General features: G+C 53.6%; 14 protein-coding genes across 14 annotated transcripts; 8 read left to right on the top strand and 6 right to left on the bottom strand.

The window, feature by feature from the left end:
* Positions 1 to 476: 476 nt before the first annotated feature.
* Positions 477 to 902, bottom strand: N7498_009166 (uncharacterized protein; the record flags this gene model as incomplete). Its single annotated transcript, XM_058456222.1, has 1 exon — positions 477 to 902. The coding sequence occupies one exon, from the start codon at positions 900 to 902 to the stop codon at positions 477 to 479; it is 426 nt and encodes a 141-aa protein (XP_058303121.1).
* Positions 903 to 2,845: 1,943 nt separating this feature from the next.
* Positions 2,846 to 3,794, top strand: N7498_009165 (CFEM domain-containing protein; the record flags this gene model as incomplete). The annotated part of the gene is made up of 4 exons (XM_058456221.1): positions 2,846 to 2,929; positions 2,993 to 3,170; positions 3,227 to 3,495; positions 3,549 to 3,794. The coding sequence occupies 4 exons, from the start codon at positions 2,846 to 2,848 to the stop codon at positions 3,792 to 3,794; spliced, it is 777 nt and encodes a 258-aa protein (XP_058303120.1).
* A 718-nt stretch (positions 3,795 to 4,512) lies between these two features.
* On the top strand, positions 4,513 to 5,748 carry N7498_009164 (carnitine:acyl carnitine antiporter; the record flags this gene model as incomplete). Its single annotated transcript, XM_058456220.1, has 5 exons — positions 4,513 to 4,761; positions 4,823 to 4,871; positions 4,949 to 4,965; positions 5,031 to 5,644; positions 5,697 to 5,748. 5 exons carry the CDS (start codon positions 4,513 to 4,515, stop codon positions 5,746 to 5,748), a joined length of 981 nt encoding a protein of 326 aa, XP_058303119.1.
* A 315-nt stretch (positions 5,749 to 6,063) lies between these two features.
* Positions 6,064 to 6,252, top strand: N7498_009163 (uncharacterized protein; the record flags this gene model as incomplete). Its single annotated transcript, XM_058456219.1, has 1 exon — positions 6,064 to 6,252. One exon carries the CDS (start codon positions 6,064 to 6,066, stop codon positions 6,250 to 6,252), a length of 189 nt encoding a protein of 62 aa, XP_058303118.1.
* Positions 6,253 to 6,618: 366 nt separating this feature from the next.
* On the top strand, positions 6,619 to 7,755 carry N7498_009162 (uncharacterized protein; the record flags this gene model as incomplete). The annotated part of the gene is made up of 2 exons (XM_058456218.1): positions 6,619 to 6,771; positions 6,823 to 7,755. The coding sequence occupies 2 exons, from the start codon at positions 6,619 to 6,621 to the stop codon at positions 7,753 to 7,755; spliced, it is 1,086 nt and encodes a 361-aa protein (XP_058303117.1).
* Positions 7,756 to 8,156: 401 nt separating this feature from the next.
* On the top strand, positions 8,157 to 8,884 carry N7498_009161 (putative ubiquitin conjugating enzyme; the record flags this gene model as incomplete). The annotated part of the gene is made up of 3 exons (XM_058456217.1): positions 8,157 to 8,313; positions 8,415 to 8,507; positions 8,628 to 8,884. 3 exons carry the CDS (start codon positions 8,157 to 8,159, stop codon positions 8,882 to 8,884), a joined length of 507 nt encoding a protein of 168 aa, XP_058303116.1.
* Positions 8,885 to 9,490: 606 nt separating this feature from the next.
* Positions 9,491 to 10,476, bottom strand: N7498_009160 (RTA1 domain-containing protein; the record flags this gene model as incomplete). The annotated part of the gene is made up of 3 exons (XM_058456216.1): positions 9,491 to 9,581; positions 9,630 to 9,704; positions 9,761 to 10,476. The coding sequence occupies 3 exons, from the start codon at positions 10,474 to 10,476 to the stop codon at positions 9,491 to 9,493; spliced, it is 882 nt and encodes a 293-aa protein (XP_058303115.1).
* A 609-nt stretch (positions 10,477 to 11,085) lies between these two features.
* On the top strand, positions 11,086 to 12,304 carry N7498_009159 (Zn(II)2Cys6 transcription factor domain-containing protein; the record flags this gene model as incomplete). The annotated part of the gene is made up of 2 exons (XM_058456215.1): positions 11,086 to 11,154; positions 11,207 to 12,304. The coding sequence occupies 2 exons, from the start codon at positions 11,086 to 11,088 to the stop codon at positions 12,302 to 12,304; spliced, it is 1,167 nt and encodes a 388-aa protein (XP_058303114.1).
* A 547-nt stretch (positions 12,305 to 12,851) lies between these two features.
* Positions 12,852 to 14,096, bottom strand: N7498_009158 (uncharacterized protein; the record flags this gene model as incomplete). The annotated part of the gene is made up of 1 exon (XM_058456214.1): positions 12,852 to 14,096. One exon carries the CDS (start codon positions 14,094 to 14,096, stop codon positions 12,852 to 12,854), a length of 1,245 nt encoding a protein of 414 aa, XP_058303113.1.
* A 555-nt stretch (positions 14,097 to 14,651) lies between these two features.
* On the bottom strand, positions 14,652 to 17,385 carry N7498_009157 (metal cation transporter MSC2; the record flags this gene model as incomplete). The annotated part of the gene is made up of 3 exons (XM_058456213.1): positions 14,652 to 15,726; positions 15,779 to 16,942; positions 16,997 to 17,385. The coding sequence occupies 3 exons, from the start codon at positions 17,383 to 17,385 to the stop codon at positions 14,652 to 14,654; spliced, it is 2,628 nt and encodes an 875-aa protein (XP_058303112.1).
* Positions 17,386 to 17,724: 339 nt separating this feature from the next.
* On the top strand, positions 17,725 to 19,187 carry N7498_009156 (chitobiosyldiphosphodolichol beta-1,4 mannosyltransferase; the record flags this gene model as incomplete). The annotated part of the gene is made up of 3 exons (XM_058456212.1): positions 17,725 to 17,938; positions 17,997 to 18,193; positions 18,246 to 19,187. 3 exons carry the CDS (start codon positions 17,725 to 17,727, stop codon positions 19,185 to 19,187), a joined length of 1,353 nt encoding a protein of 450 aa, XP_058303111.1.
* Positions 19,188 to 19,249: 62 nt separating this feature from the next.
* On the bottom strand, positions 19,250 to 21,618 carry N7498_009155 (uncharacterized protein; the record flags this gene model as incomplete). Its single annotated transcript, XM_058456211.1, has 5 exons — positions 19,250 to 19,437; positions 19,492 to 20,241; positions 20,300 to 20,483; positions 20,537 to 21,457; positions 21,511 to 21,618. 5 exons carry the CDS (start codon positions 21,616 to 21,618, stop codon positions 19,250 to 19,252), a joined length of 2,151 nt encoding a protein of 716 aa, XP_058303110.1.
* Positions 21,619 to 21,909: 291 nt separating this feature from the next.
* Positions 21,910 to 23,505, bottom strand: N7498_009154 (thiolase family protein). The gene is made up of 3 exons (XM_058456210.1): positions 23,288 to 23,505; positions 22,275 to 23,219; positions 21,910 to 22,203 (listed from the first exon to the last, which is right to left on the bottom strand). Exons 1-3 carry the CDS (start codon positions 23,438 to 23,440, stop codon positions 22,003 to 22,005), a joined length of 1,299 nt encoding a protein of 432 aa, XP_058303109.1. The 5' UTR covers positions 23,441 to 23,505; the 3' UTR covers positions 21,910 to 22,002.
* Positions 23,506 to 23,816: 311 nt separating this feature from the next.
* On the top strand, positions 23,817 to 24,813 carry ubc2 (E2 ubiquitin-conjugating protein RAD6). The gene is made up of 4 exons (XM_058456209.1): positions 23,817 to 23,870; positions 24,072 to 24,136; positions 24,189 to 24,413; positions 24,487 to 24,813. The coding sequence occupies exons 1-4, from the start codon at positions 23,829 to 23,831 to the stop codon at positions 24,608 to 24,610; spliced, it is 456 nt and encodes a 151-aa protein (XP_058303108.1). The 5' UTR covers positions 23,817 to 23,828; the 3' UTR covers positions 24,611 to 24,813.
* The last annotated feature ends 150 nt before the right edge of the window (positions 24,814 to 24,963 follow it).

Below are 24,963 nucleotides of genomic sequence, written 5' to 3'. Positions count from 1 at the left end.
AGTAAAGGGCCTTGGTGTTGTTTTGACCTGTATTGTTCTTGGGACGATTTCATTTGGAGGCCATTGCCCGCTCCACCCGTGTACAATATTCCAGGTGTAAGGAGAGCTTTGTCTTAAAAAATAATGCCACACTGAATGGTATGCCTACTTAGAAGATCTGCAAGACTGGCTCCGGTTATTGATCACGAGCTGTCGAATGAATGTTGTCGGAGGCAGCCTTGCAATCATATTAAGACATGATATGATGGAGAGAAACAGAATCGGAGTGATGAGCTGCATCAGTGTATGCCATTTTCTCAGGAGCAGCGGGATATGTGTGGTTTTTAGAGCCGCCATGAAGTTAAGGCGGGCGGAGCTGGATGGTCGCAACCACCCAATTCGATCGCATTATGCGTTCACCGACTTAGCAAAACTGCGGGTTGATAAATGCGACCCGGGATTCGTGGATGGTGTGTTGCTTCGATAGTATTCCATGGTTACCAGCCACTCTCGTTCCGTTCGTGCACTAGACAGGGCGTGACGGCGCAAGGAAAGGGCATGTTCCTGATAAGCCGAAGATCCAGCGGCTCACAGTACGGTGAGGGCTTTCTGTTCTGTGGATCGTGGCTGCTAAGGAAGTGGACGATGTTAGAAAGAAAGATAGTGCGCCGCGCGGTCTCTGCAACCGTCCAATGTTCCAATTGCTGCAAGGCATGGGTCGAAGCGGACAGCAGGTCCTCGTGAGGAGTTTCGCCAATGCGAGCGGATAACGCTCGGGACATTTGAACCAGGAAGGGATCCTTCAAGTCTTTGCAGTAGGAGCTTTGTTTCCAATCGCCTTTCCTGCGGCTGGGATATGCCTGCAGATCTAGGACGCCATATACCAGCATCGCTCGCAGAGTATCCCACATTTGCATGCACATGTATGAGGGATATCAGTTGATGAGCCGCTGGCTATTTATATCCATCGCGCCGTAAGAAGTGAGCCCCTCCGCAGTCTGCACACTTCCGCAGCAGACGGCCACCGAGGGTTTTTGTCGTCATACCCGGCGCATCCTCGTCGTACAGACGGTGCAGGGAGAGCAAAAAGTCAGCATGAAGAGACCTTGGATGTGATTCCAGCAGGAATAACCAGTAAACGGTGAAATGGGGCGTTCGACTCTATGACCTGAAAAATCTCGGAGTTCAAGCGACGCCGTTTGGATCTAAATTTCTTGAAATTTCTGCCGCAATAACGTGCAGACCCCCTTGCGTGGCCGGACCCGCGTCCAGAGACCGGCCACAATAAAACCGGGTGCAAATGGCGGAGACAGGACATGGCTATGCAAGCTGAGGACTCGCGTTTCGCAGAAGGCTGGAAAGATTCAAAAGAAAGTCCCCGCCACGCACGGATTTGAGGTGCATGTGGCCTTCGCTTGGGCGCAGTGCAAGCTTTATGACGTGTGGATTTCCGTCTCGACAACGCAGAAGCAAATGGTCCAGATCACCCCAAGTCCTGCTGCGCAGCCGAGGCGCTGATACGTCCTCAGGCAGACGTAGACATGTCCAAGTCGGCGATGATTTATCCGAAACTTTGGAAATCAAGTTCAGCTCGCGCCAGGCTTCCCAACTTGGAAATGTGTAGAGCGCGAACGCGTGACGGTAAACAAGTCCCTTCGACGTAAGGCATCGATCATCATCCGTCGTAAATAAACAAGGGAAATTCGTGCCGAGGAAAACAAGCCTTTGCACATCACGTCGTACCATGCATCTGGCACCGCGTACTCTGTACATGGAACACGAAGTCAACCAAAGTGGGGGTTCTCCACAAAATGCTCAAATGGCGGCGAGAAAAGAGGACTCTGGCAGGGGCAAGTCATAGTGGGTCAACACCAAGGAAAGTGGCGAGAGAGGGACCTGTAATGAACGCCGTAGTGACCCTGTGGCTGCACCAGCCACACTGGCGGTGACAACAGAATTCAATAGTGCGATCGGACGCTCGACGTATCCAGCGACCATTCGGTTCGTTCCTTTGGCTCCCTGAGATTGGAAGGCTGTCGATCACCCAGCGCCACCCCTTTTTGTTTTTCTTTTCTTCTTCTTTTTGTGAATTGCCGATGGAAATCATCATCTTGCCCTTCCTTGAATTGAGATACGGGCCCGGAATCTCGGGAGAAGCTGTATGATGAAACTAAGCCCTATCGATGTACGCTGCGACGCACCGCAGGAAACTAAATATAATCAAATCAATCCCAACCTTGGAAGGAGCTCAAGCTCCTCTAGTCGCCCAGGGAAACCTACAGAGGAGCTGCACGGATTTGACGGGCCTATGAGATGGGCTGCTTGGGACCCCAAAAAAGGGTCGAAAGGGAGGATATCAGACCCACCAGTCGATCGATCCCCAATCGAGCTCCAGATCTAACTTGTCCGGCTTCCTGGTCGAATTCAGCACCATTGCTCGGCAAGGCCCTGCAACTCAATGACTTCATGCTGCCTCCAGGCACCCGGGCCCGTGCTTCTCCCTCCGCCACGTTGGCTGGGGAGCACGAAGATCCCGGACAACAAAATCCCAACAGAGCAGCCCAGTCCACACCGAGTAATCCATGCTGATCCTGTTCGATCTTGACTGCGATCGTCGGCTGCTTCCCGGTCCACCCAGCTCAGTTCAGTGCTCAGTCGAAGTGCTAATGGACTAGCGTGTTGTCGTTCCCACTTGCTCGGTCCCAAAGGGTACTTGCAGATTGTTTGGTTCCCAGCTGAATCTGCACCTGATATAAAAAGGCCCTGTGCCGAGCCACTGTTTCTCCCCTTTCTTCTTTCCCAAGCAGCCCTTGATACCCAATTAAATCCTCAGCTCCCTTTTCTTTCGATACTCTTTTTTTACACGATGAAGTCCTTCTCCCCCGTTGCTATGGCCCTTCTGGCCGCGGCTGGTGTGGTCGCCGCCGATATGTCGACCTCTCAGTGCGCTGTAAGTTCCCGTGGTCGTCCTGGGCTTGGAAGTCCTGCTGCTAACATTGACTTGTCGGGATAGTCTATGTGTATCTCCAACATGAACGCCAAGGCCTCCCAACTGGGCTGCCAGTCCGGTGACATGGACTGCCTGTGCAAGAACGAGAACTACTCCTACGGGATCCGTGACTGCACTATCCAGGCCTGTCCCGGCGACAACGCCGAGGAGGTCCTGAAGATGGCTCTGGCGAAGTGTCCTAGTGCGTCTCTCCATTGAATCATGACATCGAACTTGTGGCTAACAATCGACCTTCAGGTGGCTCTGGCTCCAGCTCCAGCTCCAGCTCCAGCTCCAGCTCCAGCTCCAACACCAACGGCGGCTCCAGCTCCAACACCAACGGCGGCTCCAGCTCCAACACCAACGGCGGCTCCAGCTCCAACACCAACGGCGGCTCCAGCTCCAACACCAACGGCGGCTCCAGCTCCATGACCTCCAGCGGCATGACCGGCACCACAACTGGCACCACAACTGGCACCACAACTGGCACCACGACTGGCACCACGACTGACACCACGACTGGCACCGTAAGTATATAACTGTGTGTACGTCCACGATCCACTGGCTAACGACGATGTAGACCACCATGACGAACACCATGACGACCACCATGACGACCATGACTGGTACCAACACCGTCTCTGGCTCGAGTGCTACCGAGACCTCTGGCTCTGGCAATGGCAGCAACAACGACAACACCTCCACCGGCTCTGGCTCTGGCTCCAGCTCTGCTCCCTCCTCCAGCACGGGCGGTGGTCACCCCATGGCTACCGTCGGCAGCGGTGCGGTCGGTGCCCTCGGCCTCGCTGCTCTGCTGGTGCTGTAAATGGCCGTGTAATTGTTTGGAATGGACTATGATCTATGGAAGTTAGCAGTGTAATGTCGAACTAATGAAGTCATGCTCCACCCGGGCACGTGCCCGGGGCTTACGCATGTGATTGCGACCCTACTACGTCTTTTTTCACCTTTTTTTTTTCCATTGTCATGTATTGATCGGTAGTGTAAAGAGTACCTCGAGACGGCGCCATGTACCACCGTGGTCATTGTCTCCTTGAACTAGGGCCTCGTGACCTAGTCCCAAGGCGGGCTTCCTTTATCCCGCCGGGAAAGTGGGAGAGTCTAAGCAGAGTTTCCCGTTCACCCGACTCGGCGAGCTCCGAATGTGGAATGTGAAGATGCAGCCCATGTCAACAAAAAAAAGAAGTTGCATTGTATCGTAACGATGAACGAACTATATACCATGAAATCAGAGTCAGTGTAATTCAGAGCATCGCCGAATATTCCAGTGGATCTCATCTGGCCGGAGCCCGGTTTCTCCGCATCCGAGCCGAGGCACGAGTTGTCCGGGGAATCGCTCGCCGTTCGGCTTCGGTCCGCATGCTCCTGGCCGATCTGCTGTGTGTGTGTGACGGGATTTCTTATTCCTATTCCTATTCTTACTGCTTTTGACTTCTGACACTCTCCTCTCCGGACTCTTCGACGTACCTTCTCATCTCTTCCCCTCTCTCCCTCTCAAATCCCCCCGCTTGACCGCATCCTCCACCATGTCCACCTCCACTTCTCCCCCGCCGGAACTCAAGGATGAGATTCAGGTTATAGAGAAGAAGGCTGTCAACCAGACCATTCAGCAGATTCGCTCGCTGGCGGCAGGTGCCGCCGGTGGTCTCTGCGCGGTTGTGGTGGGACACCCTTTCGACCTGGTCAAGGTGCGCCTGCAGACGGCGGAGAAGGGTGTTTACGCGGGCGCCATGGACGTCGTGCGCAAGACCGTGGCCCGTGAGGGTCTCGCTCGGGTAGGGCTCCTACCAGGATTGGATTAAGAAAAAAAATTGAAGCTAACAGAGCGTTGGGTAGGGGTTGTATGCCGGTGTCTCTGCCCCGCTCGTGGGTGTTACTCCGATGTGTAAGTTGCCTTGGGGCTCAATGGCTCGTATAACACCCAGAAATTGAACGACGAGCTAACGTGAATTCTTTGGACAGTCGCCGTTAGCTTTTGGGTATGTTTTCAAGACGTCCGGGTCTTTGCGATCGAATCGATCCGGGTGATTTTAACACCAAGTAGGGCTACGACTTGGGCAAGACCCTCGTGAACAAGACCACCACCGTCCCTGTGAAGAACGACACCCCGCAGTATTCCATTGCACAGATCTCCGCGGCCGGTTTCTTCTCAGCCATTCCCATGACCCTGATTACCGCCCCCTTTGAACGTGTCAAGGTTCTCCTGCAAATCCAGGGCCAAAAAACCCTAGCTCCGGGTGAGAAGCCCAAGTACTCCGGCGGTATGGACGTCGTGCGCCAGCTGTATAAGGAGGGTGGTATTCGCAGCGTGTTCCGCGGCAGCGCCATGACGCTGGCCCGTGATGGCCCTGGATCGGCCGCCTACTTTGCCGCCTACGAGTATATTAAGCGTTCGCTGACCCCCAAGGATGCGGAGGGCAACGTCACCGGCGAGCTGTCCCTCACCGCTGTGCTGACTGCCGGTGGCGCCGCCGGTATTGCCATGTGGATCCCCGTCTTCCCCATCGACACCATCAAGTCCCGCCTGCAGAGTGCACCGGGCAAGCCCACTATCGGCGGCACCATCAGCGCGGTGTATGGCAGCGGCGGCTTCAAGGCCTTCTTCCCTGGCTTCGGACCGGCTCTGTGCCGTGCCGTGCCTGCCAATGCGGCGACCTTGTAAGTGCCCTTGTCATATCTGTTCCAAAGCGTGAGACTAACTATTAGATAGCCTGGGTGTCGAGCTCGCTCACAAGTTCATGAAGAAGATCTTCAACGACTAAGCTGGGTTGAGTCATTCCTGTGTAAATATTTCCTTTTGTGTTATTTGCAGCGTTGGTTCTGTCGTCCATCTACGGATGGAGCCTTGCGATGGGTTGTCCCTATAGGGGATGCCCAGTGGTTTCCTGCTGGTTTAGAGATACACCGGGGGGGTATTTTCCGGGCTTTCGTATAGATCGGGTTCCTACACGGTTGTCTTTGCATTGAATTCGACGTGCCACTGGTTGTTGGCAGCCACCGAAAAGTACAATACTTGAAAAGCATTGGTCTCTTTTATTAATCCGTAAATGTCGTATATGCCGGCGAGTGGATCAAACATGGCCAATGGTGTCCAGCCTTACTCCGCACAGCCTCTCGGAAGCGCTCGCGTGGCAAATGTCATGATGGGGGCCCAACGCCGGGTGATTGAGGCTCAAAGACTCGACGGTCTATGGACCTTGCGCGAGCCACTGGAGTCCAAGGCCCCGAGCGCGCAAGTGAGAGACGCTGGATTGGTTGTACCGTGAGAGGCCACAAATACTTCAAGTGGTGGTTCTTGGGGGGCCAATCCTGCTTACCCGGTCGGAGCTCATAGTCGATGCTCAGGGGGTTCTATAATAAGCACGGGTGTGAGAGTAGGGCAAAGAGTACGGAGCATAGAGTAATACTGGAGATGAAAGGGGCACGATAGGATAGCATATGGTAATGCGCTTTGATGAGTAGCCACGTACGGATGAAAGCGGTAACAAGTAAACTTGGACGAGTTGAGGCGGTGTTGCCTACTTTCCCCAAGGTTGGCATTCAAAAAGGCGGCCCCATCCCGGCTTACCCTGTCTTTTTACCCTTTCCATCTCTCTTTCATCGACTCGTGGTAGAAGTTCTTATTCCTCACCATGTCGGCTTTGACTAGTCAGTTTGTCCGTCGGGGCGTTGACGTCGCCTACGCCAACTTCCAGGCACAAGACCCTGACAAGAAGCCACCCTCGGGGCTGCAGGTCCTTGGGCTAGTCTTGACTGCTCTGGTGCTCAGCCTGGCCATGTTCTCCGTAAGTACCTTATTTACTATCACTCGTTTGACCACGATTAACCTTTCATAGGTCGAGTACACCTACAACTGCGTTATTGCGACCCTGGCCGCCATCGAGGACTCCAACCCGGATATCTACATCCGCGTCGACGGCGATGACATCAATAAGCCTGTGGACCCCAACAGCCCGGAGCCGCAGCCGGAGGTGGTCGACCATCCTGCGCCCGTCACCAGCAAGCTGCGTCGCGCCGTGAAGCACCTCCGCTCCCGCGGCGGCTTCTGGTCGCGCTTCCGTGGTCTGTCCATGTATATCGTCATCGGCCTGGCCCACAGCTTCCTCGTCGGAGTCATGCCCATCCCTATTACCTCTTTCCTGGGCCAGATTATTGTTCAGCCTCTGGTCAGCGTCATCCTGTCCACCTGGCATATGGCGTGGGTGCATATAGTCATTTCAGAGCCTTCCCCCAAGCGCTTCTGGCAGCGCATCCCCAGCTACCGTACATTCTTGAAGATTGCCCCCGCTGCGGCTCTCGAGAGTGTCCTCACCTGTGCTGCTCTCCTGCTGCCCCTGGCTATCGCCAAGGCCGCGGGTTGGATCAACATGGAGCCCGATATGGACCACGCCGCTTCGGACATGTTTCATTACCTGGCCGTTAGTGCCCTCCCTGCTCTCCTGTCTTTCCTCATCTCCATTCCCGGCCGTGTGATTTTCATCCGTGTGGCGGCCTCGATGCTGCCCGAGGAGAACGAGACCATCGTGCCCTTTGACCGCTCGTTCGGCGGCAAGGTCGAGCCCTCAATCGTGGGTGGCAGTGGCAAGATTGGTCTGCTCGACGCATGGAATACTTTTGACTGGGCTGGTCGTGTCCGCTTCGTCAAGGTCATTGCAAAGGCCTTGGCCATCGAAGCGGCACTGGTGGTGCTCGCTGTGGTGGCCTTGGTCGTCCAGTTTGCCGCCATGCCCTCGAACACCGACTCGCCCAAGGAGGTGCCTCCTCAGTAGAGGAACTTTGATATCCTGAACGCTAGATTGTGGCTCTGCCCCGAAGGAACCCTCAAAGCACCTTGAACACTGTTTGCTTGTCACGTACACACTGCGCCCTTTTTTATTATTTCCTTCATAGCATCATTATCAAACACAAAATTGCGTCTGAACTAGCCCCGATATACCTAGACAACCGTAACGTAGATCCCGGATATGCCCTTTCGGGCCATGACTGCCGGATCTATACACATTTCACCCCCGATTATCGCCCCCGCTCTTCACCGCCTTCATTTCTTTTTGCGCCTGCGAAGGTCCCCCCTCACCTTCGTCTCCATCGACATCCCACTTTCTTGGTTTGCCTTCATACTCCTCTCAAACCCTCCATACTTGGCACCGCCTCAGTCCTATCGCCCTCCACAATGGCGACCTCCCCCGCCGGCCGCATGCTGTCCCGCCAGCTACAGCAGATGCAATCCGATAAGGACATTCCCGGAATCAGCTGTGGCCTGGTCGAGAACAACGTTTTTGAATGGGAGGTCATGCTGATGATCTCGGACGACGTTAAGTTGTATGGAGGTAGGGCTCGTGTTTTCGGGATCTACGCTCCCGAAAACATCCTCGGACACGGGAACCGCTCCAGCAGCGGATCGTCAGATAGTTACTAACATTGATTTCAGGTGGCTTCTTCCGTGCTCGCCTCACTTTCCCTAGCGAGTATCCTCATATGCCGCCCAAGATGAAGTTCGAATCTCCTCTCTTCCACCCGAATAGTAAGTGATTGCCGTACTGAAGAGTCTTTGGAGTATTTCTCCATGAATTTGCGTGGATGCCATAGTATATTTGGCTGCATTCCGAGGTATCATGCTTACCTATCCTTTTTTTTTGGCTAGTCTACCCCAACGGCGACGTTTGTATCTCCATCCTGCACCCTCCCGAGGAAGACAAGTACGGCTACGAGTCTGCCGCCGAGCGCTGGTCGCCCGTTCAGACCCCGGAGACCATCCTGCTGTCCGTCATTTCCATGCTGTCCAGCCCCAACGATGAGAGCCCGGCGAATGTGGAGGCCGCCCGCCTGTGGCGTGAGGACCCGGCCGAGTTCAAGAAGCGCGTGCGTCGGTGCGTGCGGGAGAGCCTTGGCGAGGAGTAAACAAACGAAGATTCATGATTCTTTTTTTTCTTTTTTGGGTGCATCTGGCTGGTCATTTTCTTTCGATTTGCCCGAGATTTACGGTCTCGGGGAGTTTTATGTGATAGTGGTGTTGCTCTCCATTGCATGATAGAGCGAGCGTGGGCTTTCTATGAGTGGAATGATCTAGCATTCATAGCCACACTTTGAGTTCACTCATCTCCCTTTTATGAGTCTTTATGCTGCACGATCTGGGTTGCTGGAGTTTCGCTACTGCTAGGATCTTCTGGTTTGCATTCTGGTTTCTACGGACACGTTTGTTTCTACCTTTCATCCCAGCCCGGCGTATCGGCCTTGCCGATGCGGAAATAGGGACGGCTAGTAGACAGATTCTATACGTAGGAACCGATGATATTAGCTTCCAAATTATGTTCGTTTTCGTCAGATCTTTGCGGTGAGAACTCTATAGGACCCTTCTCATCGGGATGCTATGATCAAGTGCGGTAACACGCCATGCCTAGTTCTATCTAATGCAGGTGAAAAGCCAATGAAAAAGAAAATGCGAAAAGAAAGGGGTTGATGACGGGGGGAAATGCAAGGAACAAAAGGCGCAGGGAAAGGGTTGATCTAGTTACGATTCTTGTATCCCGTGCGCATCGAAGGTAGGCAAAGACCCGGATGGAAAACAGTGAAAGTCAGACAGGCCAAGGCAATCATCCTAATTCGATCAGCCAATGCGTCTAATGGAGATGAGATCCATACTTACATTCCATCGAGGACGAGAAACTCGTTCTCTTTTTGCATCAAGGCGCTGCCCCAACCGCCTGCCATCTCGGGGATACTAGAAGCGTGTCAGCATAAATTCCTTCGTTTGTTCCCGGGTGGTTGGGTGCCTACCGATAGATACACCGGGTAATGACGGTGAAATAGGCGAGGATCACGGCACCAACGATCATCTTCATCTTCATGGGGGAGATTGCCGGCGTGGCATCTTCCAGATTCTTCTCGCCAGCGAGTCCGTTTCCACGACGTGCGACCTTGATAAAAAAATCCAAGCCCAGCATTCCACAAATCGCCATGGTAGCCACCTGGAAGGCAATACCGGTGATGATGATATCGTCGCCCACCTTGAGCAGGAACTGGTTTGTATTCCCTGCAGCCGCCGCAACACCACCGCCCGCGGCCTGCAGGATCAGCGATCCGATATCACAGCTGATGAAGATCCAGGTGAACAGGCGAGGCTTCAGCCTCGAGTGTTCGGGTCCGAGATACAACACAATGTGCTTGAGAGTCAAATAGACGCCGGCCGCAACAAAGGTCGGTGCCAGCACCAGACACACGATCTGCAACTTGAAGGCGCCTTGGTTCCACGGGTTATCGGACATCAGGACGCGGCCAATGTATCCTGCCATTTCCATGATGGTCGCGATACACAACGCAACCATGAAGGTCCATGTTCGGAAGTAGAATCCCAGGCCGATCTGAAACAGACCGAGCACACCAAAGAAGACCGTGAAGAAGACATTGCCGCCGAAACTGGGATAGTAGCCGTAGGTGGTGGCCGCGACGGGGCACTCCGGGCTGACAGCCGTGCAGTCCAAATAGCTCGGCATGGTGAAAGGGACGAGCTATGGGTTAGGTAGGGATCGAGCGATGCGGTGCTCAAAGTGTCAGACGAGGGCCCAAGGTCCTTATCAGCACGCTGACGCACGGCACCCAGGAAAACCGCTCGACCCCATCAGGACCCTTTCCATCGTGGAGCGCGCTCTCGCCAAAGGACAAGGCGCCAGGCCGCCTACCGGTGGGGCGTTCCAACGTGGAAACGTGGGTTCACGATGATACGATTGGTGCTCGCGCTCGCATTCGTTCTCGTTCTCGCGCCCACTTCGCTTGGAAGGCGCCGTCATGACATGCACCCGATCCACCCGGAGATCTTTATCGCCGGTGCTGCATAACGAATCGGGGATTTGATGGCGGCCTTCCCGTTCAGTGCAGAGGCGGCGGCTCTTGCTGTGTGCTTTGTCAGGGTCCGCAGGTGGATCAATCGGTGTTATTCCACCGTCTGGTATAGATCATCATGTCAATCGGGTCAGTCTGTTAATGTATCAAATGCCCGGAGATAACACCAGGGGATCGAAAGTCGGCAAAATGTAAGACAGACACTCCACGTGACTCGTCTTCTTTCTTCTTCAACTTCTCGGCCTTTCGAGTTGAGAGCCGACATGCCTCCTCGCCGGGCGCATACCAAGTCGCGCAACGGTTGCGACCAGTGTAAGCGGCGCCGGGTTAAGGTCAGTCTTTCATTCCGTCACGCATGGGATCTGCGGTCTCTGACAGGCGCAGTGTGACGAACGGGGGCCACCCTGCTCCAACTGTATTTCGCGAGAGCTCAACTGCACCTACTTAAAAGCACCACCGCGCGGAGCAATTGTAACCAATGTGCGACCCCCGTCCATCCCAGACTCGCGCGATTCGCTGGACCCGGGGACGCCCAGGCCCCTTGCACCCATCAGCCCGGCCTCCACCTCCACCCCCATCTCCGGGGTGCGCGATCTCGAGCTGATGCACAAGTTCTCCACCGAGACCTTCAAAACCGTCTGCACGGCCGACTCGGAGTACCACGTCTGGCAGATTGCCATCCCGCACCTGGCCCTGCAGTATGACTTTTTAATGAACGGCATCCTGGCACTGGCATCTCTTCATATCGCCACGACCAGCAAGCCGCCGACTTCCCTGGCTTACATCGATACAGCTCTTCAGTATCATAACCTCACTTTCGCGCCCTTTCGCGCAGCCATTGATAATCTCACCTCCCGGAATTGCGAGGCTGTGCTGGCACAGTCCATCGTTACCACCGTCATCGGCATCGCCTTGCCGCGCGTCACGGCCGCGCGGGATGAGAGCTCCAACATGACCGAGAACATCGTCGTGGTCTTTGAGCTTCTGCAGGGGGTCAAGAAGATCATTCATATCGGCGGCTCTTGGATTAAACTCAACCTATTCAGTCGCCAGAAGAGCTTTCGGGAGACCGATTCCACGGAGTTGGACCGCGAAACAATGGCCGCGCTCGATAAGCTCACCGCACTAAATTATGAGACTCTGGCCAGTATTGACACGGACCAGTATCGCATCAACAAAGACGTCATTGCTCATCTTCTTCAGTGCTTCACATGGTTTTCCGCCTCGTTGGATCCGGCCAATGTCCTGGCTTGGCTGGCTGCCGTGGACAAGGAGTTTGTGGACAACGTCCGGCGTCGTCAGCCACTGGCACTATTGATTCTCATGCACTGGGGTGTGTTGCTGGGCGAGCTAGATGGCAAATGGTGGTGGGCCCGAAACTCCGGCCGAGCCCTGGTTTCTGAGTTGTCCCATATCTTGCATCCTGGGGATATAAGATGGGCCGACTCGTTGGCTTGGTCTCAGCGGAAGATGGGGCTATGATCCGGGTGATTTGAATGAACTCCGTTCAACCGAAATCCTCCTTCACTCTCTCTCTATCGAGCCTGGTCAAAAAGCCTATCTCACAGTGGACGGCTATTAGACCGACAATCGTTCAAACGGACCGATCTGATAGTCTTTCGGTCGCATTCCCTGAGACGTTCCATCAACAGAATGGTTGACTGGAAACAGCGACCGTGGACCAATGACTCAGGTCTTAACGAATCAATACCGACCAGTCGATGCTGACCATCTCAAAAGGCCGACCTGTGTCACTGTCCTATCAATATATAAAACGGACTACTGAAAATCAACGTCCGTTGTTATTTCCCCATACTGTACACGTTGCCGGGGAAATTTTGCAAAACAAAAAGTTACGAATTGGTCTATAGAATACCTAGGTACCGCAGTTCGGACCTTTATTGTCTTGCATATACATATTATGGAGTCCTGAAACTAATCAATTGGAAATAATATCCAAACGTCCATTCTCTTTACGGCCAGTCCAATGACCTACTTCATGCTACTATCAATCTTGGAAGGCGACCCATCAAATCCTGGCCCTTTCCATATACTTTCTGTAGATCCCTTGGATCCGCAACTTATTTACGTTGTCTACTTGATACCTGCACACGCGCAGACTCAACGGGCCACCCACCTGTCTCATCCAGTAGGACCGACTACAGTCGAATAACCAATTGCGCGACGCAACCTGGACCAATTCAGCCAGGAAGCACTGGGGTTCGCTCTGATCCTCGGTAAAGACTATCTGTGGAAGTTGAGGCCGGATGGACGGCGGGGCATTGGTCATCGCGATATCTATGTACTCGTCGAAAGTAAACGGTTCATACAGCTCCGAGCCGATCTGCACGGTTCCCGTGGTACGTGCTGCAGCGTGTAGTAGACATGCATTGGCCACGAAGTCGACAGGCACCTCGTCGATGATATTGGCACCTGTTTTGTAGCCCTCTGCGGCATGCCACACCTGAGTCGACCCCCGATCCGCCATGTACATTTGATAGAATTTGTTTAACGGCGTCGAGTTCTCGAGGCCGTAGAGTGGATACGGGTGTCGCAACGCTTGACCGAAGATGGTCGGGCGAACGAGGAGAATGGGGAGAAGAGAATAGCGGCTCATGAGGAGCTTTTCCATCACGTACTTGGCCTGGGCATACGTCGAGGAGAAGCGTGACGCGTGTGGTGATTGATCCAGCGTCAAGATCGATGCCAGCTCTTCTTCTGGATCTTCGTCGGTCAAATTGTACGGTCGCTCCAGTACAGGACCATCGGGAAGAAAGCTATTACAATAGGCGGTTGACAGCTGAATGAGAAGCTTAAGACGTCGAAACCGCGATGCGATTCGGGCCAATTCCAGTGCCGGTAGGCAATTGTTCTCGAATGCATCGACGAGACTGGACTCCAGACTGATTTTGGCTGCCGTGTGAATCACGAGGGTGATTTGGCTGCGCAGCTGCTCCATCACGGCGGTTTCGATACCAAAGTCCACGGATTTGATATCTCCAATCACAAACTCGATTTTCTTCGAGGCAAGAATTGCATTCGTTTGATTCGGCATGGCTTTCTGCCATTTCTCAATTGCCTGCTCCGGTGTTCCACGGATTAGCACGTATATTTTGTGCGTGGGCAACTGAAGGGCCAGTTTATACAGCAGACATCCTCCCAGGGACCCGGTGCTGCCGGTCAGGAAGACCGTGTGCGCCTCAAAGATATTTGCATATCCTTTACGGAGGACCTGGTCAGCTTGGGATGGTACTGGGGGCGGCCGCGATGACATCGAAGCTTCGTGGTGTTCCGGAGTTGGAACCGACAATTAGTCGCGAGAGGTGTTCCCAGACTGCGAGGAAAGATGCAATCCGAGACCAGGGTACCGTGAAGCCTATCTACCCAGGTAACGATGAGATATCAACCTGATGCCGTAGCATACGGCTCTATTCCCGGGATGGACTGGTAGCACAAAGTTCCCTACTGGATGTTACTCTGGAAAATGCGAAGTTTACCTTTTTTTTTTTTTTTTTTTGCACTCCATGGATGCAGAGGGCAATGCGGTGTAGAGCGTTGACTGGACAAATGGGTTGTACAAGTACAACATGGGGATACCTGACTTCGGTTTATATGTGATACGGTTGGAAACTACCTAGGGAGTTACCGGGTTGAGAGTAGGCACTTGAAGTATATATCATTTCCCAAAGGAGTACTATTTGCAGCCGACGTATTCGCCAACGTCATCTGTACAACGTGTAAGGTTGGAAGGTTGAATCTCTGGAAATTGGCCGACACGGCCAAGGAGGTGGAAGTTGACTTGCGAGGTCGTGGACCTTCGGCTTCCGGCTCAAGGGCTCTTGCTTCCACCGCCGCACCAACAGCGTCCATCTCCATCACGCTCCACTTGAACCACAATGTCCACGCTCTTTTCTTGAAGATAGCTGACAGTCCGCTGGCGAACATCTTCCAGATCTGATCCACGAGAGGCAATGACGTGGATCACTCCGAAAACCCTTTGGCTCTTCTGTTCATGTTCATGTTCATGTTCATGTGCATGTGCATGTGCATGTGAATGGTCGTGATCGTGATCGTGAGTATGATCATGGTCGTGGACGTGACCGTGGTCATGGTGGCTGTGGCCGTGATCATGATCGCAGCCAGAATGACCAGAGTGGTCATGAGCGTGCGCATGTTCAGACGAGCCTGCACCGGTGTCGTCAATCCAAAATTTCGGCACCGTGTAGCTTACTACCCCTCGTAAAGTGCTCACCCCGGCTAGGGTTTCACGAACATTATATTCGGTATCAGCTGGCAGGGTCAGCAGCAGGGTCTTGGCCGTGCTACTGACAAGCGGGACGGCCGAAGCGAAAATCAAGATGGCGATAAAGCATGATGCCAGAGGATCGTACCCGGACCATCCTGAGTAGTGCACGAGGATAGTCGAAATGACAACCGCCACCGAGCCGAGTGTGTCGGCCAAGATATGCAGGAAAATGCCATGCATGTTCTCATTGCCATGCGAGTGGTCATGGCCATGACCGTGATCGTGCCCGTGGTGGTGGCCGTGCTCGAAGCTAAAAATGCCGACCAGATTCACCAAGAGGCCAGCAATGCTGACAGCCAGCAGCTCACCGATGCGATGCATTTCGCTCCCCGATGATAACCGCTCAACTGCCTCGTAAATGATTTCCACGCTGATGATCATGAGGAAAATTCCATTGGCGAAACCAGACAAGGTGTCTACCTTGCCATAACCGTATGGAAACCGAGAATTGGGTGGCCATTTGCTCATGACAGCGGCACACAGTCCGACAACCAGTGCAAGGCAGTCAAAGAACATATGAATACTGTCACTAAGCAGTCCGAGGGAGCCGGTCAAGAATCCGTAAGACAACTGAACAAGCATGAAGGTGAAGTTTAGGCTAGAATCTGTCAGTGTATTTTCCTGACGCTCGGAGTAAAGACTGAACTAACCACATAAAGTAGAAAATGCTGCGAGAATCCTTTTCCTGCAGAATGCTGTGTAGCAAAGGGTAGGCTTCGCTACGGTGGACGAGCCACTTTGTGACTCGGGAGGACTTAGCCATGCCGTGGGAATGGCTGTGATTATGGTGGTGGTGCGAGTGGTTGTGCGAGTGAGCATCCGAACGTAGGTGGCTGTCGTCTATTCTGGATGCGAAGAAAGAGCCAGCAGCCAAAACGCCGCGCGCGGCATAGACAACTAGAAAGTCATCCCGGATGTGTGGGGAGCACAAGAGCGCCGCAGCTCCACTGGTGACAGCGAGACCAACTTTATTCGAGGAGCGGAGGCTCGTCGGAAATGAGACCATCAAAGACATGGCGAACAGCCCGGCGGGAGCTGAAAGGTAGACCAAATCCGATATACTGAAGGGCGACCCCCGAGAAATGATCAGACCAGACACGGTCAGAAAAGACCCCGAGACAAGGGCCAATGGTGCATCGGTTGTCACGATGACCGATGAGTGGCTCGCATCCGATGCCTTTTCCGCAACCAAACCCGGCTCTGGAATAGGTCCCTGATGACGAATAGTAGGGAAAGGCGGAGATATAACGAAGACGGAGAGCGTGAGCGCGAGATAGCCCATGAGCGGCGATGAATCCAAGGATTGCTTCATGCCCAATAAGCTCAACAGCGTGGCTGCTCCGAGAAGAGCAATCGTAAAGCGCTTCTGAGTATAACGCTCGGAACTTGCACTACGCGGATTCGCATGCACCAAGTTTGGCAAACCAGATGCCCTAGCAAGAAGGAGCGCAAATGCGACCATGAAGCCTCCGATCTTCAGCGCGGCGAAAATGGGGAATGCAATGGACAATATTTGTAGAAGGGCGGCCTGGACAGTCTTTCCATCTGGAGTTGGGAATTTAACGGGTGAAGTGGTAATTGAGCCTCCCTTTTGTTGGTTCACTCGCGCAAGTCGGCCACAACCAAAAATAAGGAGAGTCATCCCCGTCAGAAGAAGAGTTTTCTGCCCAACGTGACTATTTCCCACGCCGGAGGTGCAGGCATTTGCATTCAGTATTTCCTCGCCGGATTGGCCTGTCTGCCCGCATTTCCTTGGATACCAGGAGAGCGCGATCCAGGGCAATGCGACAAGGGAACCAGTGAATATTTCATGTCTAAAATTATATATATGGTCAGTTCCGGGGATTCATCAGACTCCATCCACATACATTTGCTCTGAGCTGTGCTCTGTGTAGACGCCAGACTCTGCCTTGGTATCATGAACATGCGCTGCATCATGAACGGATGCCACGCTATGGGAGTGGTTGTGGGTATGATGCGAGATCGAGTGCGAGGTTGAGGCGGAGTGATGATGACTGGGCCACGATGGCTGGCTCGTATGAGTATACGAATAGCTCGCATTCACCGTGTCTGGAGACTCCGCAAGTTGCGATGGGTTCTCACTGAAGCTCCCCAGCGGGAGTGGAGGAGGCGGTTGAGCCCAGCGAGCGTTTCGACTATGACCGCGACTGCGACTGTGACCGTGACCGTGACCGTGACCGTGTCTATTTGAGGGAGGAGCGAGATCCGCAATCTGGAGCGGTGCCCCCGTCGACATTGTCTGTTCGTGGCTGATGCGCTGCTGAATAGGAGACACCCGCGGCGAATAATTCTAGGAGGCGCTCGGCGCCAAGGGTGGACAGAGCCTTTGAAGCTCAAACGGGGTTTGCAAGCGACGGGAAAGCAGACGGCATTGCTGGAAGAGCTGCAAGAAGATGTGCTTCAAGCACTTTGAAGTCGACACAAGACGAGACGAGAGGCCAGTCGCGGACCTTGGTGGGGTCCACGTGACGTTATCGGGAGATGCGCGACTCGTGTTTCGTGCTCTTCTCAGCTTCCTTATTTCTATCTTCTTGATACAAGAGAGCTTGTGCGATTTGAAATATGATCCCCCGTGATGATTGAGCTTCTCATCAGCATCGCGTTCTGCCTCTCCAGTGCGCTCACGGTGCTGATCCTGCTGCTCCCCTCGCAGTATGATCCAGCCACGAAGGACAAGCCCAGCGTGCAGATTCTTGTCTTGGGCGACATCGGTCGGAGCCCGCGCATGCAATATCATGCCCTGAGCATTGCTAAACATGGGGGCAAGGTTGTCATCATCGGGTATACAGGTGAGTCACTTCAATTGACGTGACACTCGAGCGCGGAGAAGCTGACACCAAGTTGTAGAATCCGATCCTCATCCCGACATCGTTTCCCACCCAAATATCGCAATTGTCCCTCTTCGTCCCCATCCCGCAATTCTACAGACCAGTAACAAGCTCCTGTTTACCATTTACGGCCCATTGAAGGTGTTGTTCCAGGTCACATATCTATGGAAATGCCTTGCGTATACTGCCCCGCCATCGCGCTGGCTTCTAGTGCAGGTGAGTATTTAGACGGAGGACAAGCCCCGTCACATTCTGACTCTTGTTATAGAATCCACCGTCAATTCCTACTCTAGCGATTGCGTCTCTATCCTGTTTCCTGCGACAAACCAGACTGGTCATTGATTGGCACAACTTTGGATATTCCATATTGGCATTGAAACTCGGCCAGGATCACCCGCTCGTGAAGCTCTCGATCTGGTATGAGAAGACGTTCTGCAAGTCGACCTCGGCACACCTGTGTGTAACCGACGCAATGGGCTCGGTACTCAAGAAGGATTTCAAGCTCCAAGCACCCATCTTGCCATTACACGATCGACCGGCCAGCCATTTCCACCCTATCAACAACCCCGATGAGCGAACGAAGTTCCTCAATACTCTTCCCGAGACAGAGTCTGTGCGTTCTTCGTTGACGGCTGGAACTCTTCGAATATTGGTCAGTTCGACGTCCTGGACCCCAGATGAGGACTTTTCGGTTCTCATCGACGCACTGCTGCAATACTCTGAACTGGCCACCGCGAATCCCAACCTCCCAGAGGTGCTGGCTATTATCACAGGCAAGGGCCCGCAGAAAGAAATGTATACCCGGCAAATTGCAGCCCTCGAAGCCGCCGGTCGGCTTCAAAAGGTCACAATTCGGACCGCCTGGTTGAGTGTGCCTGATTATGCCCGACTGCTGGCATCGGCATCACTCGGGGTCAGCCTGCATACAAGCAGTAGTGGCGTGGATCTCCCAATGAAGGTCGTCGATATGTTCGGCGCCGGTCTGCCCGTCGTGGGCTGGAATCGCTTCGAGGCTTGGCCGGAACTAGTAACAGAGGGCGTCAACGGAATGGGCTTTGGAAGCTCGATTGAGTTGACGGACCGGTTGACTGAGCTTTTTGGAGACAATAAAAAGCTGGAAACCCTTCGTGTGGGCGCCCAGAAAGAAAGCACCCGGCGATGGGATGATGAGTGGGATCCCATTGTAGGCAAATTGCTTGGACTCACATAGCAAAGTCGATACATGAATCAAATATGTAAATTTTTTTCAAAACTTGGCGTCCTGAATTACCTCTAGATGCTAGCCTGGAATTTGGCGTCACAATAGAGGCATGTATCAAACGTCTCACAAAGCTTGTGGAACAGCGGGCCATTGTACATATGAGCGACCAACTCCTCGTCCATATACTCGGTGCGGCAAACAGAGCAGAATTTAGACATCCCGGGTTCTTGGATAGCCAGGAAGGTCAATCCACAGCGTGCTAGCGAGCTGGGTTTAGTATACCAAATCAGTAGAAGGTAATTGCAATGCATACCGAAAAGATGGCCATTCGCGCATTGGGCTTCCTTAGCCGAGGACCACGCAATTCCCGCATTGCAAATCTCGCACCGCTCGAAGAGGTGGCCCCCAGGCTGATCGAGCTGGTGGGAAGATTTTGCCGGAACTGTAGAGGGTTCGGAATCGCATTTCGAGATTTCCTCGCTCAAGGCTATGCCTGTCTCACTCGCTAGGCGATCGAATGATTTCCGAGCCTTGGAGCGAAATGATGGGCTGTGTCCATCTACGATACTGCAACAGGCCGCTGCATATATGAGCTTCTGATCCTCTGTATTCACCGTGGTCTTGACGCCCTCGGAGAGAAGAAAAGAGGTCACTGCTTCCCGCCGGCTTAGCGCCGCCTGCGTTTCCTGGTTCTCTGCCCGCGGCACGAAGAGGGTTTGTTCGTCCGGTATATCACCTGTTTCTTCCGAGGCAAATGCAATGGTGGCATCTTCATCCGACGCCACCCGGTACTCAATCATATCTGTCGGGTGTTTTGTGAAAAGCACCGCAGTAACGTTGCGGTAAGACGTCAGCCCCCACATTCTCGCCACGGCATGTCCTCCTAAATCACGATTCAGATCGTATTGCTCTCGGAGGTTGTCCACAATCTTGCTCCATGCTGGTACTTGCGGATGATCATCGGGTCCAAGTAGATCGAGGCTGATGGCAACGCCCAGCCCGCCTGTAGTGCATATGTGGAGCGTGCAAGTACTGTCTCCTTCGTCTCGTGATACAGACATTGCTGAGATGACCTTGGTTATCAAACGTTCAATTTCACATTTCATCTAGTCCTTCCTTACCTGTGATAGGTTCCCAGTGTCTTGGGGGATCATTTGTCTCTGTGATCGGCTCAGAGACCGGCCAATCCCGAGTTTGGACTTGGGTTTCATTTGTACGAGTACCGTCGTATGCAGAGCGCTGCATTGAAATTGTGAGGATACCTCCAGTGATACCCACTGCAAGGGCAATGTCTTGACCCTGATTCTATGGCCGGTAACTCTTAGTAAATAGTGTAACATCAAGGTGTGTTGACATACCGTGTGCAGCCACTCTATCGGGCCAGTAATTCGGTGATGATTCCATCTGGGGGCAAGTTGTGTCACTGGGTGTCCCCTGAGCTCAGCAGTAGCCTCATATCGACGCGCATCCTTTTCCTGGCTGCTCGAATATCGCACTGCAACACTGGCTTTGAACAATTGTAGCTGTGTCCCGTATGCGGCGGCAAAAATTGCGGTGGCAGAATGGTCAAAATACTTGCGCGAAGACAATGTCGCGATCCATGGTCCACAGGAGATAGATGAGACACGGACTTGCGACTGTACCCTGCCATGTAGGAGTGATCCCGAGCAAGCCATGGGAAATTGCATCTCTTCCTGTTTCAGCGGGCGAAGAGCCATCTGTTCCACACAGTAGGGGCTGGAACGAGCGTGCATCCCAGGGGACCTACGCACTCGTAGCAGGACCAGATCATTCGAGTCCGTTGCAACGGCCAGCATGTGGATTCCCCAGCGGTTCTGGGGTTCAGGAAATGGATTGGGGTCATTGGTAGGTGGAGGTATTTTAAGAGGCGGGCACCATTGGAATGAACGGATATTCACTCGGCGAAGTTCTTCGCCTCCCACTTTTATCGGAGCTGATGGATCCTGATGGAATACGTGGTTCACTATACCCACCCTGGACCATTGTCCCTTCGAACCGATCGGTTCCCAGAAGGACAGGACCAGATTCGAAGTTAAAACGGCCAGGACGCTGCGCCGGAATCGAGCCAGGCCTGGTGGTGACCATGACATAGCAAGAATAGTGCTACTCGACTGCTCTGCCCCAATAGAGAAATCATCCCGGTTTTGCGGATAGATGTCGGCCCATTCAGCATAAGTGAAGGTGTTGACGCGGAAGCGTGTGACGTGCCATGTTTCTTGTCCCTGAGGCGCTGATGTCGATGCTCCCACGTTCAAGGTCTACCTAACTGTCAGCTATAGCGTTCGCGATGTTCGGTGCTTGTTGTACGCACCAAGATCTGAATCTGCTCGCCCGCGGCCACGGCAAGCTCGCCGTCCGGTGACCAAGCAAGGGCATCGAAGGATTGGGGATAGATGGGCAGCTCCACCGGACTTAGCATTTTGCAGCGATCCAAAACGACTTTCTCACAAAGTCCTACATCAGCCTCTAGCATCCCAATACAAGAATTGAAGAGGACGGAGAGGAAGTCAAAGTGAAAAGATGCGTTTAAGGTGGGAGAAGCAAAGCGCGAAGCTCGCTGCCCGATCGGGCCTAGCGCCATTCTCCGCGACTTCTGCTTCTTTCCATCCTCGTGCTCCATGATTATTTACAGGATGGATTTGACCTACGACGAGGTTCCAAGGTTGGCTATGAATACTGCTGAAATCCCTTTGGAAGGATGGGGAAAATTGCTTCAATTTGGATGTGCACAACTGGCACAATATGTACAATCCGAGCTTCATATGCGAGGGTATCATCAACGTTTTTGGGGTCGCATCGTATTTTAGTCAACACGATCCAGCTTCTGCACAACCATAGCGGTTGCAGCCCCGCCACCATTGCAGATAGCAGCCACACCGTACTCACCAGGTTGCAGCTGGTGGAGCAGGGTGACGAGAATGCGGGAGCCGGAGCTGCCCAGGGCGTGACCGAGGGAAATGGCACCACCGAGCATATTGACCTTGGCGTTCTCCAGACCGAGAATCTACGCGGGATATATGTTAGCATCGCTGTCTCGAATTTTAAGATCTGCCAATGAAGACACAGCTTTCTTACCTTCTCATTGGCCTTGATGACTGCCGCAAAAGCCTCGTTGAACTCCCACACGGCCACCTGATCTTTGGTGATGCCGGCACGCTCCAGGGCAATCGGAACGGCCTTGGCCGGGGCAACGGGGAAATCTACTGGGTCGATAGCGGCGTCGGCCGATGACACGATCCGGGCCAACACACGGCCGCCGGCACCAAACTCGCGCGCCAGCTCCTTGTTGCCGATAACGAGGGCGGAAGCACCATCGTTCATGGTGGAGGCATTCCCGGCAGTGACGGTGCCCGTGCCGTCCCGCAGAAAAGCAGGCTTGAGAGTGGTCAGCTTATCGATCCGGAGGTTCTCGTAGCCCTCGTCCCGTTCGATCACAGTCTCGCCCTTCTTGCTCTTAACAGTAACCGGGGCAATTTCATCTGCGAACTTGTTCTCCTTCCAGGCCTGCTGGGCCCGCTCGTAAGAGCGGATAGCGTACTGATCCTGGTCCTCCCGCGAGATGTCGTACTTCTTGGAGGTCTGCTCGGCGCAGATACCCATGTGGAACTTGTTATACACATCCCAAAGACCGTCCTTGATCAGACCGTCCTCCAGCTTGATCTCACCGAATGGAGGCAACTGACTGGCACGAGACATGTAGTACGGCACACGGCTCATGTTCTCCATGCCACCGGCAATTTGAGCCTCGGCCAGACCAAGCTGGATGTTTTGGGCTGCCAGTGCTACCGCCTTCAAACCGGAGGCGCACACCTTGTTGACAGTCATGGACTCAACGGTGGACGGCAAACCAGCGAACATGGATGCTTGGCGAGCAGGAGCCTGGCCAACGGATCCCTGGAGGACATTTCCCATATACACATCGGTGATCTTCTCCACGGGTACCTTGGATTTGCTCAGGGCCGACTTGATGACAACGGCGCCCAGCTCGGGTGCCGAAACAGAGGTAAAGGAGCCATTGAACTAGGCATACGTCGTCAGCACTTGCGTCCTCGGACTCACAACATGAATTGTACGGGCCATGTAATTACCTTCGCTGTGGGTGTTCGGGAGGCACTCAGAATGTAGGCATCTTGGATCTCCCTCAATGTCGGGCGGGCGGAGCTGAAGTGTCTCTGGCTGCGGAATGCGGGGATGGTAGCCCGCTTGGAGAAGCGAGCAGACAACCCGGTGGCAGTGATCATTTTTATTGAATGTGAGACGAGGCGAGGCGATATGAGATGGCGTACAGCGTATTGAAAGAGAAGAAAGAGAAGAGGAACATCGAACGGTTCAAGTGCAATCGGCTATGGAATGCATCCGCTCAACACCCGCGCGCGCCGCTTTTAACCGCCTGAGCCGAGGCTGTTCCACGTCACATGACATGACGGAATACAGTGACTCAGCAGCATAGATCGAGTTAGTTTCTCCATCGGGATAGTTCCGCCGGTTCCCCTCCCCGTGCTTTCTACTGATAGTCGTCCAGCGTCTCTGTTTCTACTCCGTTGCTTCTTCTTCATCCTCCATCTCGGTAGCAGAACACTGCTCAACCTTTACGTCACAAGCTTCCTATCTCTACCCGGACGCGCCACGATGTCGACCTCTGCCCGCCGCCGTCTCATGCGGGACTTCAAGGTACGTACTGCGTCACTTCAGAAATCGGGCGAGATTGCCCTTCGGCCCTCAATCCAGATCCCCTGCTAGATTTGGTGATGGCACTATGCTGGGGAAACTGTCACAAACGGGCGGCCGGTGGACACTCATTCCCTTTGTTTCCGAGAATCCTCCAAAAAGTGTCAAGTGCCCCAACCAACTGATTCGCGTCTCGGAATGTAGCGAATGCAAACCGACCCCCCGGCCGGAGTCTCTGCCTCGCCCGTTGCCGACAATGTTATGACGTGGTACGTGGAGATGGACTGTCTGTTGCTATTCAATCGACTGATGGGACGCTAGGAATGCCGTCATTATCGGCCCGGCCGACACGCCGTTCGAAGATGGAACCTTCCGCCTGGTGATGAACTTCGAGGAACAGTACCCTAACAAGCCGCCCGGCGTCAAATTTATCAGCCAGATGTTTCACCCCAATGTCTACGGCACCGGCGAGCTCTGCCTCGATATCCTGCAGAACCGATGGAGCCCAACATATGACGTGGCTGCCATCTTGACGAGTATCCAGAGGTAGCGTGACCCAAGCTTTCCCGGGGCTTTTCGTTCCCAAGACCCGATTTATGCTGACCTGCATGACCTCTAGTTTGCTCAATGACCCCAACACCTCGTCCCCGGCCAACGTCGAAGCATCCAACCTTTACAAAGACAACCGCAAGGAATACATCAAACGGGTGCGAGAGACTGTTGAAAAGAGCTGGGAGGACTAAAGGTGGACATGATGGTAGAGTCGCGCGCGTGACTTTTTACCCTTTTCACCATTCCGATTGATGATTCTTCAATATCAAACGTTGAGGCCGCAGCGAGTCCTGAGATGCGAATACCGGAGTCAAATATCGCTTTCGAACCTTCGGGCCGTTTGATCTGCACAGCGTGGGGTTTAGGCGCCAGGTTCTTCATTTTTGTTTCCCGTGGCCTTTGATTTTCTTTTTTTTCTTGTCTGCATTTATCCCATTGCGATAGTTCTGCATTAGCCTTGAATGATATACATATTTACGAAAGTCAAGCTCTTGTCGAGGATAAGAGAGCGGTGACCTCCTGAACCGTCGGAAGTCGGGGCGGT

This window comes from Penicillium cinerascens (assembly GCF_028974065.1).
Source record: "Penicillium cinerascens strain IBT 15544 chromosome Unknown scaffold_4_segment0_segment1, whole genome shotgun sequence".
In the NCBI taxonomy this organism is placed as follows: Eukaryota; Fungi; Ascomycota; class Eurotiomycetes; order Eurotiales; family Aspergillaceae; genus Penicillium; species Penicillium cinerascens.
Note: the sequence above shows the minus strand (reverse complement) of the source record. Positions and strands in the feature narration are given on the sequence as shown.

What these genes read in the sequence shown, in the direction of transcription:
- N7498_009154 (XM_058456210.1), bottom strand. Translation starts at nt 23,440, where the DNA reads ATGATCACTGCCACCGGGTTGTCTGCTCGCTTCTCCAAGCGGGCTACC. An exon ending in CCCGAACACCCACAGCGAAG is followed by an intron (nt 23,220 to 23,287) that starts GTAATTACATGG and finishes ACGTATGCCTAG; the next exon opens with TTCAATGGCTCCTTTACCTC. An exon ending in TCATCAAGGCCAATGAGAAG is followed by an intron (nt 22,204 to 22,274) that starts GTAAGAAAGCTG and finishes TATCCCGCGTAG; the next exon opens with ATTCTCGGTCTGGAGAACGC.
- ubc2 (XM_058456209.1), top strand. Translation starts at nt 23,829, where the DNA reads ATGTCGACCTCTGCCCGCCGCCGTCTCATGCGGGACTTCAAG. An exon ending in GTCTCATGCGGGACTTCAAG is followed by an intron (nt 23,871 to 24,071) that starts GTACGTACTGCG and finishes CTCGGAATGTAG; the next exon opens with CGAATGCAAACCGACCCCCC. An exon ending in ATCTTGACGAGTATCCAGAG is followed by an intron (nt 24,414 to 24,486) that starts GTAGCGTGACCC and finishes CATGACCTCTAG; the next exon opens with TTTGCTCAATGACCCCAACA.